At 36.5% G+C, this 13,032-nt stretch overlaps 1 protein-coding gene across 1 annotated transcript in view; it reads left to right on the top strand.

Moving 5' to 3' along the window:
• Window positions 1–12,753, top strand: part of LOC139959006 (protein FAM117B-like) — a 105,692-nt gene extending 92,939 nt beyond the window's left edge. Inside the window, exon 7 of the mRNA XM_071956488.1 lies at window positions 2,395–12,753. Within this exon, the coding sequence (XP_071812589.1) occupies window positions 2,395–2,578 (184 nt within the window). The 3' untranslated portion in view covers window positions 2,579–12,753. The remainder of the gene's footprint in view (window positions 1–2,394) is intronic.
• The last annotated feature ends 279 nt before the right edge of the window (window positions 12,754–13,032 follow it).

Below are 13,032 nucleotides of genomic sequence, written 5' to 3'. Positions count from 1 at the left end.
CATTAATTTGTTGTCCTTTGCCTTTTTTTCAACTGTCGACCCTTAATTTTTATTTATACAGCAGAATATTTGGCAATAATTTTTTTTTTTTTGGGGGGGGATTATCTTCAACATTACGTGTAATTGGATCTTTACGTAAGAATTGTACAGATCACTGTGCATCTTCTCGTCGCTTCTCAAGGCAATTCAGGGTTTGCTGGAGGCGAGTGTGAGAGAGTGTTCGGCTTGAGCAAGAGAGCAAGATGTCTCTTTGTCTGAAGGAGCATGAAATGAGTCTGGGGTTTTTCCATTATTGCATACCCAAAGATGCCTTTATTATAGTTAATATGAATGTTAAAAGGATATGCAGGGAAGTTGTCATTCTTTTAACATTAAATAATAACAGCACATTCAGTCTGAAAGTTTTGATTGTCCAAGCATCGTCATCAGTACAGTACTGCCTACCAAAAGTTTCTGGAAATACACTACTGGGGAGTTTTATCAGTTCTCTAGTTAATGCACACAGATCAGTCCTTAATAGTTCCAGCTAACTCTCTAATTCTCAGGTAGTTTCTAAAACTTTTCAGATATAACTGTAGGTATTAAAAAAAAATTGCAAGAAAATTGCCTCAATAATTCAAGATTATTCTCTGATAACGCCCCAATAACTCTGAATTTATTCCTAAATAATTCATAGTAATTTCCATGATAACAAAAAAATGCCTCAAGTTAGGGGAAGCAAAAACAGAGACCATGGCAGTTAAAGAAGGCTAGACATTTTGATTATTGGTGACCAGTTTTGCTCATTCTAGCATATTTTATAGGGAATCTAACAACCTTCAGAGACAAAATCAAATTAAAACCTCTTGAAGTTTGAAGAAGTGGGGGGGGGGGTGGGGTGGAAAAAAAACGGTTAAAAGCTGGACATATTTCCAACGAAAGACCCGAAAAACTTGATATAATTTTTTTCTCTATTTTTTTTTTTTTTTTTTTTTTGCCTTTTCTGAAATTTATTTGGGTATCACTTTGTAATTCAATGTGAATATCAAGGAAGTGCCCGGAGAACCGTGTTTTTAACATACACTCATCCTTGTTTACGAGCCATTCTTTTGTGTCATTTTATCTCGTCGGTGCGTTGCCTTTTAAAAAGGAAACTCTCGATCTCTCTAATACCGTATAATTGAGGAACAGGAAGAGATGTGACGTACTTCATCACAGGCCTTGCTATTGATCCTGGGCTTTCTGTATACTAGCTAGCATTTTTCACTGTACAATGAATAAACAGTCCCTTAGGTAATAAAAGCAGTATGGTTTGGCATTGAGTAACATCATATTGAACAAACCATGTGTATGACATAGATTTTCTAACCTTCAATTTTTTTTTTTTTTCTTTATCAATCTTGTCGTATTTCTAGTTGCTTGAGACCATATTACAGTAATACTACAACTATTGAATTCAAGATTTTGAAAATGTTTGGTGATTTGTTTTTTTTTTGGGGGTGATTTGGGGGTGATTTGTTTGTTTTTTTTCTTTTTTTTTTTTGCCTTTTCTGAAAACTATTTGGGTATCACTTTGTAATTCAATGTGAATATCAAGGAAGTGCCCGGAGAACCGTTTTTTTTTACATACACTCATCTTTGTTTACGAGCCATTCTTTTGTGTCATTTTATCTCGTCGGTGCGTTGCCTTTTTAAAAGGAAACTCTCGATCTCTCTAATACCGTATAATTGAGGAACAGGAAGAGATGTGACGTACTTCATCACAGGCCTTGCCATTGATCCTGGGCTTTCTGTATACTAGCTAGCATTTTTCACTGTACAATGAATAAACAGTCCCTTAGGTAATAAAAGCAGTATGGTTTGGCATTGAGTAGCATCATATTGAACAAACCATGTGTATGACATAGATTTTCTAACCTTCAATTTTGTTTTTTTCTTCATCAATCTGGTTGTATTTCTAGTTGCTTGAGACCATATTATAGTAATTCTACAACTATTGAATTCAAGATTTTGAAAATGTTTGGTGATTTGTTTTTTTTTTTGGGGGGGGGAGGCATGGGGGGGGAGAGTTGGTTTGGGATGTGAATAACCCTATTACTATAGAAAAACTTGATGAAAATATTTTTGTCAAATGAAGTAATTAGTAAATATATGGCTACAACAGCTTTAATTAAACTTAGTGTTCTTATTTCTGTATCAGACAATACAAGAAAGTCTTATTTCCTTTAAATTGTAATTTTTAGTGTTCTACCGTGATAAGGGCTGTTTACGGCTAGGCTGGACTTAAAGGGCATGGCTTACTAGTAATTGAGAAAGGGTTTTTTTTAGCATAAAAGAGGATTGAAGTAAACTCAGTCTTATATACCCTACCGATTTCTTTCGTATATAAATAATTATTGTTTTTCCCTTTTTCAGCCCGAAGCATAAATCCCTGGGTCACGTGCCCGTCACCCACTGCCCAGATAAGAAGATGTACATACCCCTCAAACCCAGCGACAGTTCTGCGTTTTGTCTGCCCAACCTTCCACAGTTGAAGTCCTTAATCCCGCCCACGATAACGACGGGGGTAGCACAGACCCAGACGGAGGAGCAGTCCTGAGATGCTGACGTTAACGATGAAAACAAAAAATTTGGATGCAGAAAGTCAATTTTGAATTTGCAATTTTTTTTTTTTCCTTCCTATTTTTTATTTATTGGTTTTTGGGAGTCCACCTGATTTTTGTCCAAAGAGTGAGACCTTTCATCGTTTTTTTTTTTTCCTCTTTTTTAAATAAAAAATTTGTTATAATGAGCAGAAGCCATTTTAGTTTGTTTGGCTTTGTGTTCTTTTTTTTTCCGCTTGGAGAAAATGTTATGGAGGTAAAAGTGGCCTTTGAATGAACAAACGAATAATTAATGTGACGTTGTTCCTTAGCAGTTGTTTAATTTTTCTTTTATAGAGACAATGCAAAGCCATGTTGGCAACACTTTTTTTTTTATCTTTTTTTTTTATGGAAGGGCATGCTGGTGGGTGGGGGTGGGGTGGGGGGGCATTAAAATTTCTTTCTTGTTTTTTGTTAGTTTTACTTTTGCATGAAACCTATTCCTACCTCTAACAACATAATTAATTATCGTAGGTAAAGTTTCCATTTTTATTATGTTGTATTACATTAAAGTGGTGTAAGTTCCCCCACCCCCCCCCCAATTAAATGTGCTAAAAGACACCCGAAAATGGGCACCCATTGTTCCACCGTTTCACAATTTTCAATAAATCCAATACAACCATTCACAAGAGTGTTTACATGTAAAAACTGCTTCCCAGAATATCTGTGAACATTTGAAAAGGATTTATAAATCTGTGAAGGCACCCGTCCCCCATCCGAAGGAAACAAAGAAAGTTGATTTAGCCCTTTGTTTTAAAGAGCTAAAAAATTTGGGAGAGTTCCCTTGCCTCTGATGGTAATTGTGACAAGATGTGCAGATATGCTTATATCACTTTAATGTTTCAATGTCCATTATTTAATTCCTAAGGGAAGTAGAAAAAACATTTCCAGTGTATTAGTTTGCCATTACAGTGTTTGACGTTGAAAGCAATTATAACGTTTGGTTGATTTGTGGGTTTCAAAATTTAACTGTGCTAAAAGTCTTCTGTATTATAGAAAAATCATATTTCTTCAGCCATTTTCAAGTTATTTGCATGAAACTTTTTTAAATCGGCATGTGTTTTTTCTCTCATGTTTTCTTCATCTTTTTCTTCTCGTTCAAATTCTGTCTTGTAAAAATACTAAGAATTGTAATATAAAGGAATGTTAAAATGATAGAAATGACCATTTTTAGCTTTAAATGTATTTAAAAAATGGATATTTTTCGGTTTTATGTCCGGTGAAAAATATCAACACTAATTTGTTTTCGGGGGGGGAAAGTTACTAGTATCCCCCCAAGGTTTGGTATTATAAAAGTTTAGATCTATCTTCGTTTTCTTACCAGACGCTAGGTTAACCCTATTTAACGGTAATATATTACGCAATTTTGCCTGGTAGTTGCTCTGTATATAATGGTTTTTCTTAAAACAAGGTCTCATATTTAAAAAAAAAAAATCCTTTTTTTTTTCCCTCTCTGTAGATTTGCACGAAGTGTCTTGCACCGATTTATCTGCATTATCCAAGAAAGTGTTAAATGTCACACGGTTTTGTAGAATCACACTACCATCAAATTAATGTTAACCAATCTCTGTAAAGTGATATCTCGTTTGTTTTTTGTCTTGGGGGGGGAGGGGTGGGGGGTTTGATTGGCAAACATTTACGATGCATTCAGACCAGTACAATCACTCCAGTTTTTCATGTCATTGTTCTTGGGTGATATATATCTAGCCTACGTTTTTTTCTTTTTTTTTTCCATCCTGATTCTGTACATAGTCTTGTTTTCCAAAGATTTGGACTAAATCATCATTATTCTCCTCTTTTCTTCAGTCAGTGTGTGTTGTGTTTTGTTTTCCATATGTGTAGAGTATTCGTTGTTTGTTTGTTTTTTTGCTTAGTGTTGTTTTACTGTACTTAATCCTTTAGTGTAGTTTTCTTGCCAGTTGTACAGGTCACAGTGATTGTAAGGATACTAAGCAGGGCTTGTGGCAGCTATTTTTTTTTTTTTTTACAATTGCTTTCAGCTATTTAAGATTGAAGCTATTTCTTAATTTATTTATCGTCTTTCTGTCAAGATTTGTCCATCTGTCTGTCTGTCTGTCTGTCTGTTTTCTTTCATTCTATCTAAGAACAGTAATTTTTTGGAATATACACAGAAGCTCAGTCATGGTATCTACATATATATATGCACAGTATGGTCGGTCGGTACGTTTCGGTAGACGTTATCGCCATTCATGGTGTGTTCATTCAATACATGCTCTGAAAAGAACCACCTCATTCCCTTATCTCTCTTAATAAGCATCAGGCAAAAACAGAAAGTGTAACGATTTTGCTCTGTTGTGAAACTAGAAACTTTTGTTGACAATGGATGGGACGTGATATTCATAACGAGTGTTGAATGATACACATGTCTTATGGCCTATACTACCTTAACATTATAAGATGAACTACGTCGATATGGTATAAAAGACGTTGATATCGTAACTGAGTCTTTTGTATTACATGATGTGCCTTGAATTAGCAAAGAGTTTGCATTAACTAGACAGTAACTCACGTCAATGAAATACTTAATTAATAAGTAAATACAAAGAGAGGTCGTCAGGTGATAATAACCTTCAAACTTTAATGGTGAAATAAGCTTGAATATCAACCTGGGATACTTTTTGAGTTTATAACTAGAATGTAGAAATGTGGGAAATGTTTTTAACTTTTAACAGCAGCTGCTGGTTCCTTTGTTTTCTGGGGGGGGGGTTACTTATTGGAACTGTATGGACATTGCTTACCTGTCTCCACCAGTAATTGCACCTCTGTACACCGTACTAGATTGTCATGATTTTGCGTAATAAAAATGAATGTTACGAAGAGTTTTGTTAAAAAATAACAGCGGTAAAGAGTTGTTAACTATGTCATGATTCTGTGAAAAAAGGGGATTTCTTCATGGGTAATATATACCCCAAAATTGAAGGAGTTTTTTTTTTAATGTATGGAAATTTGACAGATTGTTCTGGTAAACTTTGCCTGTCTAACTGTAACATCCAGACAGCCAACAAAACAAATAAATAAATATAAAGAAAAAAGGGAAAAAAAAACATGCTCAACTTCCATTCAGGACAGCTTTGTATGTAGCAGTCTTTATTGGGGACAACTTGTCCTTTGAATTATAACACCCATTCCATGCACAGGTCTGCTTTGAGCTGTACAGCTTCCTCATACACTACGTGTGGAATGTAGACACTAGCAAACCTGTACCATGCACAGGTCTGCTTTGAGCTGTACAGCTTCCTCATACACTACGTGTGGAATGAAGACACTAGCAAACCTGTACCATGCACAGGTCTGCTTTGAGCTGTACAGCTTCCTCATACACTACGTGTGGAATGTAGACACTAGCAAACCTGTACCATGCACAGGTCTGCTTTGAGCTGTACAGCTTCCTCATACACTACGTGTGGAATGTAGACACTAGCAAACCTGTACTATGCACAGGTCTGCTTTGAGCTGTACAGCTTCCTCATACACTACGTGTGGAATGTAGACACTAGCAAACCTGTACCATGCACAGGTCTGTAGCCTGTTGAACAGGTTCCACATAACACTACGTGTGGAATTTAATCACTGCCACTTCTGTAACAGTCAGTGCACATGCAAAACGAGTGGGTGACTTACTTCTACATGAAAGCCATTGAATATAGTCAGAAGCAAATCCTTACCGTGCGCAGGTCTGTTTTCTGCAGTACAGCTACCATTGATAATGTGTATGGGATCTGCAAATAGTGGTTGTAACATTGTAGTGGTTTGTTTGGAGGCAATTGTTAAAGATTGTGAACTGAGGATTCCCCAACGTTTAACAACTCATTTTAGCAATGAATCGGTACTGTCTGCTCAGCATTGGAAAAAACATGTAAACAAAACCACAAGAATCATTGGTAGATAGCTGGCAATCAGGCCCAAATTGGAAAACACTGGCTCAAAGTTGCATGTGACTCCTAAAATAGAGCTTAATATATCTTCCTCTTTGATTTAATGAAGAGAGTGTTTTCAATGAAACTTAAAACGTGATGTATCATTTTTTGCTTTTCGGCTTTTTTCTTCTCGTGCGTATACTAAGCATATTCTTGGCACTGATATTCCATATTTGTACAAAAACAAAAAACTTGTTCATTTCTTTTCTCCCTCCCCTATTTCAACTTGAATTTTTCTCTTTCAATCTTTAGCTAGCTGGACTTAGCTGTAGATATATGTTGTACATTAAAATCCCAATTGTACTTTTGTCTTTTGTTCATATAAGAATGTTGTGTTTTGAAATAAAACTTTTGAAAGTGTTTTTTTTTTTTTTTTAAAAGATGAGTGAGCAGAAACTCTCAACAGTGCTACTATTTGATAAAAGACAGAATACCAAAGATTGTTAAGAACAGAAGGTCTTTTTTTCCCTTGCTTTTGATGGGGAAAAAAAATTGTTTTGATAAGCTGATTGGTTTTTCTGAGAAGAGACTAAAAAAAGAGAAAAGATAAGGCAGAACTTTTGTAGGTTGTTTATATCTGTAAAGAAGGTTTCCATTAAGGGCATTTTTTTCTCTAAGAATATAATTTTTTTTGTTCTTACTTTGTTGGATGTGGTGTCATTTTTTAGTTGGGGGGGAGGTGGGGGTACCTTTTTGTTTCTTATTGAAATTTGAAGGACAAACATCAGGCTTGGAGATGAATGGCAAATTATTTTGTCATTTACAGTTTTGTACGAAATGGCAGTTGAGAATTTTTAATTTTTAAATTTTTGCCCTCATCAGAAAATAAACTTAAGATGGTCGTTTTTGATGGGTTTTTTTTTTTTCTTTGGTTGGAAAGAGAAATTGTTTTCCAAGTTGGAGAGTTCCACTTTTTTGCCTTGATTAACAAAAGAAGGTTTAGAATGTGTTGTTTCTAAGACTGGATCTGTTTAAAGAAGAGAACTTTACTCTCTCTTTCCCTCTCTTTTTCTTTCACTTCATATTTTTCCCAGTTTTTGGGGATTTGCTTTTTATTTAGCAGACATAAAGTGATAGTATTTAAAGTCAAATGCACACAAAATGAAGTACTTGATATTTAGCAGAAAGCTTAGCCAAATGTTAAGCAAAAGGGGATGTGAACTCACGAACAAAGTGAGATTGTGAGAGAGACAGGTGTGTTTAATACAGTTATCGGTTACTGTATAGTTGCAGGAGAACTGCCAGGAATATATTGTTTGTGTAGAGAGGACAGATAGCTGGGGAGGGGTGGGAGAGACCATAGGTGTTGGGTCGGGGGTCAGGCATGAGGTCAAAGGGTGAGGCAGGGAAGAGGGTGGGGAGCTAAGATATTAGGAATCTGACATGATCGTTAGAATGTCATGTCGATAGCTAGTTTCTCTCTAGCTGGGCTGTGCTGTGTTATGTCTTATTCACTTTGGTGTCCAAACGTCGGGCATAGTCGGTAGGTCAAAAATGTTGGGCAACCAAATTTATTTTTCACAATGTTCTCTCATGTTTGCCATGAAAGGTGATAAATATGTTATCGAACTGCAGGCTCTTCGAAAGATATGAAGAAAGAAGACATTCAAATAGGAAGCAATTAGTTGCGGTAGAAATGTTATATTTTCTAGTTTTTAAAGGAATCCTTTACCATGGCAACATTTCACATATGTAAAGGAAGAATGAGTCATGTGGTATAGTGTGTTATTAAGACTGAATGACGAGGAATGTTGTACAAAACAGTCGATTGAGAATCTTTTGTAACGGTTCGTTGTCCACATATGAAACCGAGATGCCGTCAACACACGATGACGGGAAGTTTTGTGTTGATCGATCACAGCAGGTATTCTGTTGCGACGTTGAACCAACTCTGGTATGCCTTGAAAATGATAATGGTGTTAACTTTTGATAAAATGAAAAGTACAATTCAATCCTTTTTTTCCTTCTTTACTTTTCTTTTCTCGTTTTTGTGGTCACATAAATTGGCTATAATTTGGATCAAATGGTTTTGTCTGTGTTTCACAATAAAGTCTTGTTGGTATGTCTCAAGGGAATATGTAGTTGAAAAAAAATTTAGAAATTTTTTCAAACGTGTCTCTGAGATATATCTTTGTTTTTTGTGAACAATAGAGGAATTTCCCTAAGAGAATTGTTTTTTTTTAATCTTCAGTATTTCAAAATGTTACGGGATTGCAGAGGGAGTGGGGGGGGGGTTGGGGTAACAGCAGGCAGGTTCATCTATATGGATAAACATATCATAGGTCAGGATAACGTCAAAATTGAACCTATTACGACATCGACCCTGTTTACACCCAGGTAGGGATGCAATTTTTCACCCAGCTATTTCGGGAGATTTAAAATTTCCTTGAGAATGCTGCGCTTTTCTGTTTGTCAAGCTCGCAGCTTGTCATCAATATTTCTGGGCTGAAAATTGCTATTGTTGTCGAGTGGATAGGATAATTTACCCAAATTTTGCATCATTTTTGTATCAAGAATAAAAAGAGAGAGAATGTACTGGAGAAGTTAACATTGTGAGTATTGACTAACTACCTGTTGGGATGTGCTGTTAGGGGTTGTGTAATTTTTGTATAGTTGTACACCTCCGAAGCATCGTTCGGAACAACGTCAACAAGCATTTCAGGGTTCCCTCATTCTGTTTGGCATCGACCATTCCAAAATACCCTGAGGACTCGTAAAAATGTTTTCAAAAAACAAAGAAGAGAAAAATCTGCATATTGAAAAAATGATAATTTAAGACGATAGGTAATCGGTTTCAGAAGATTCCAAGACTGGATGTTTGTAATCCCATGTTCATAATGCCGCATGACTTTTCTTTATATGGTCCAGTGATCGAATCGGTACTAAGAATATGAAATGATGTACGTTGTAGTAAGAGGGAGTGTGTGTTTTTCTTATCACATTAATACTGTTTTATGACACATCATAACTAAGTCATCTTTGCTTTATCTTTTATTGTAAAAACAATCTGTTACGGGTCTTTTCCGAAGCCCAGATTTATGCGTTACGTTACGGAAAATGGACGGACGTGATCACTTTACCATCCCCTGTGCACCCAAGATTCATCATTTTACTGATGGGTAGACTACAAATACATTCACAATGACGTAATATATTCGTTATCCAAACTTTTTGTATTTTGCACGAAGAATAAATAAATAAATAAATTATGAAGCAAAGGCCAGAACAAAATGGCTTTGTTTGGAAACTTAAAGCAAACTGCATTTTGGAAAAATTCTCACATGAGTAAGATGAAAACTTTGTCCATGTTTTCATAGCGGAACGCAAAATCGGGCTTCGATGAATATTTAAAAGTTAAATTTCCTCAGAAGGAATGTTGATTTTGAGAGGAAACTTATGGAATTAAAGTTAAAGTTGTGGACATATGTGAAGTTTTGAATAAGTAATAACAGTGATATGGACAATACTTCTCGTAAAATGTCATTCTTTTTTTGGGGGGGGGGATTAGGTGGGTATGGGGGAGTTGAGTGGGTATTATGGGGGAGATGGGAATCAGAAAATGCTAGATAATACAAAAGTTGGTCAGCTATGGATAAAATTTCACACTTCTTTTACTGCCAATGTTTGGAGAGCGGTATCGATACGTTGAATACAAATTTGATGGTGGAAACCTAACAGAAAAGATTTTTTCTTTGCATGCTTTATATTTTGGGTGAACATGGAAGGGGGTGCGGAGGGGGGTGGAGGTGGGAAGGGGGATAGCAGTGAGAGATGAAGGAAGAGAGGGAGGGGGACATTATTAATAAGATTCTGCACTGAAAATGCAAAAGGAAAAGGTAAAAATTAGACTATCATTTACTATAGTCAGACTAGCAGCTCACAGTCTCATATTTCTAAAACAGAGAAAAAAGAAAAAAATTGCTTTTATCTCCGTTTCTTTCCCGATCGAAAGGTCTCAGTAAAGATAAGTTTCATTTATTGGTGGTGTGTTGTGTGCTGTTAAGTCAGTGGGAATCATTGAAGTGCCTACATTCATGTATGCAGGCATGGACCACCCTCTAAACTGCAGTGAGTATTAAAACAATGCACACGTCTGAATGCAGCTGTACAGCTGCCATATTACCCTTTTGATCTGTATGTCTGTATAGGATTGGTGGACATGCTGTAAAGATTATACACAGTGACTTGAGATATGCTTGTGACTGTCCCAATAAGAAGTCACCCGATTGGCTACAGACTTTAAATCCTAAGGACCCAGTCAAGAACATTTGAAGATTGCTGGAACGCTTTATCAAACGCCAAGTGTTTTCTATGTTATGTTAGAAGTACGAAGTTAGGTTCACCTCAAATTCGATTCCAAATCCCCCCCACTCCCCATCCCCCAAAATATTGGGGTGTCATTTTGGTCCTTCAGAAGAACATATTTTGTCATCGCAAACTTTCCACCAACAAGAGAATAGAAGAAAGTTCTCAATTGGTTAAAGAATTCCTTTGAATTCTAAGTGTAACCTATACATTCAACTGATCAGTGTGTAGAGTCACACTGTCAATTTCACAAATTTGACCTCCCTCTGTTTACTCTCATCCACTTTGCATATATTTCATATTAATTCTCAGGATTTTTTCCATCCCCATTCCAATTGGAGACAATATTAAACACTGGGTTACTACTAACCTCAGATTTTGTAAGGTTGTAATGAAAATTAAAAAAACAACAATCCAAAACCACACTCACATTCAGACCGAGGACCCCATTGTATTTTCCATTGTTCCACGTACCCTAACCCTAACAATACCCCATACAATAGAATTCTTCCGAGGACATGGTGATTCTTTAGATATAGGAGTGGCTCCCAATGTGAAGTTACACACCAACGCATTGTCACCATATTTTGTATGTACCTCATTGATAAAGTTAAGAGCCGCCTTCTGGTGAATCGGAGGCATTCTTACATCAAAGCATAACCTGCAAGCAAGCAATCAGACCATTAATTCTCTGTTTTTATTGAAGCTCAAGTAAGAGTATTGTATGACCAGAATGTTAGACTTGGGGTGTATTGTCATCAGTTTTTAAAGAAAATATGTCATCCCTTTTTACAGATGTAGTGGAATCTCCTCTTAGTGAAATTCTTGATATATATATATATATATATATATATATATATATATATATATATGTGTGATCAAAGATTGTAAAAATGAAACTCATTGGTGTATTTAATCCCCCACCCCCTCTCCCCTGCCATCAAAGGGGGTGGGGATATGAAAATGCTTTTGAGTTATTCATATTGTTTTGTAAGCAGGTTGAATATTGCAAAAATGTGGTTACGTTAGGAGAACCAGATCGAGTGACTATTGTTGAGGCTGACTTTCTGATGCACATATTTAGTGAATCTTAGCAATGTTGATCCGGCTTTTGTTTCTTAGGAAACGGACTTCTTCATAAAACTGTGTAGCACGCACTGCTACATCTCTGTAACTTGTATGGTTAAGCCAGCATTTTGGTTTATAAGCAGAGATGTAGTCATTACAATCACAACCACATTGTCCAAATGATAAAATTGAAGAAAAAAAAGATTTCTTGGGCAGAACGTTTTGACGCGTTCCTTGTTCTCAGAAACGACAACTTTTTGCAATTTTCTTCCCCGTCCCTCCGAAGCAGGTGAAGACCTATGTAACCGTGTGACGATTAGGTACATTTTATGGTTCTGGTGTGGAGGGTAAAATGGCTTTTACAGTCGTCTTTAATGCCAAGGGTCACAAGCATGGATTAAATGTCAACACTATGTATCTTTGCAATGGAGAGCTTGCTAGCTTTATGAATACTGAAGATGCACCAATGAGTTTTTGTGTTTTCAGTAAAATGACACAATCATATGTTTACCCTCAGATACCAAAGAGGTCATTTCTCTAAGAATCTGACACGAATGTAAAGTGAACTTCGGGCAGAATTGTTTTGAAGCGGAGTCTTCTGTCAAAGTACTTGTGTGAGTATGATGAAGGGTTACTTAGTAAAAAGGGGGGGGGGGGGAGAAGGGGGGGGAAATGAATAAATTACCTCTAATATTAAAGGATGCAATGTTATTTTAGGGGTTATTATGACCACTCCAAGCACACGTTTATCGTGCTCGGTGTCCTTTCACATACATTCTGACGTACGTTAGTGAATGTGAATAAAAAAAGGTACACACGTCCGCATACTTTGTTCTGGATTATTTTTTTTGTCTGCTCTTCCCAAAAAAAAAATTAAAAAAATATTGACTTGGATGGTAAATAACATCGATTGATAAGCTTGATGGTTTCAGTAGGCTTAATTTGTCTTGTCCATGTGGCACCCAATGATGCACCATGGTGGTTTGTCACTGGGGGGGGTCATGCACCCAGGGCTGGCTGGCGCCAGGCTTTTCGGTGCCTGAGGCTTTCCAGCTTTCCAAACAAAAGTGGCAGATAGTCGTAGAACGTCTAGGGCGAGT

This window comes from Apostichopus japonicus, chromosome 18 (genome assembly GCF_037975245.1).
Source record: "Apostichopus japonicus isolate 1M-3 chromosome 18, ASM3797524v1, whole genome shotgun sequence".
In the NCBI taxonomy this organism is placed as follows: Eukaryota; Metazoa; Echinodermata; class Holothuroidea; order Aspidochirotida; family Stichopodidae; genus Apostichopus; species Apostichopus japonicus.
This window is presented reverse-complemented; position numbering and strand designations above follow the sequence as displayed.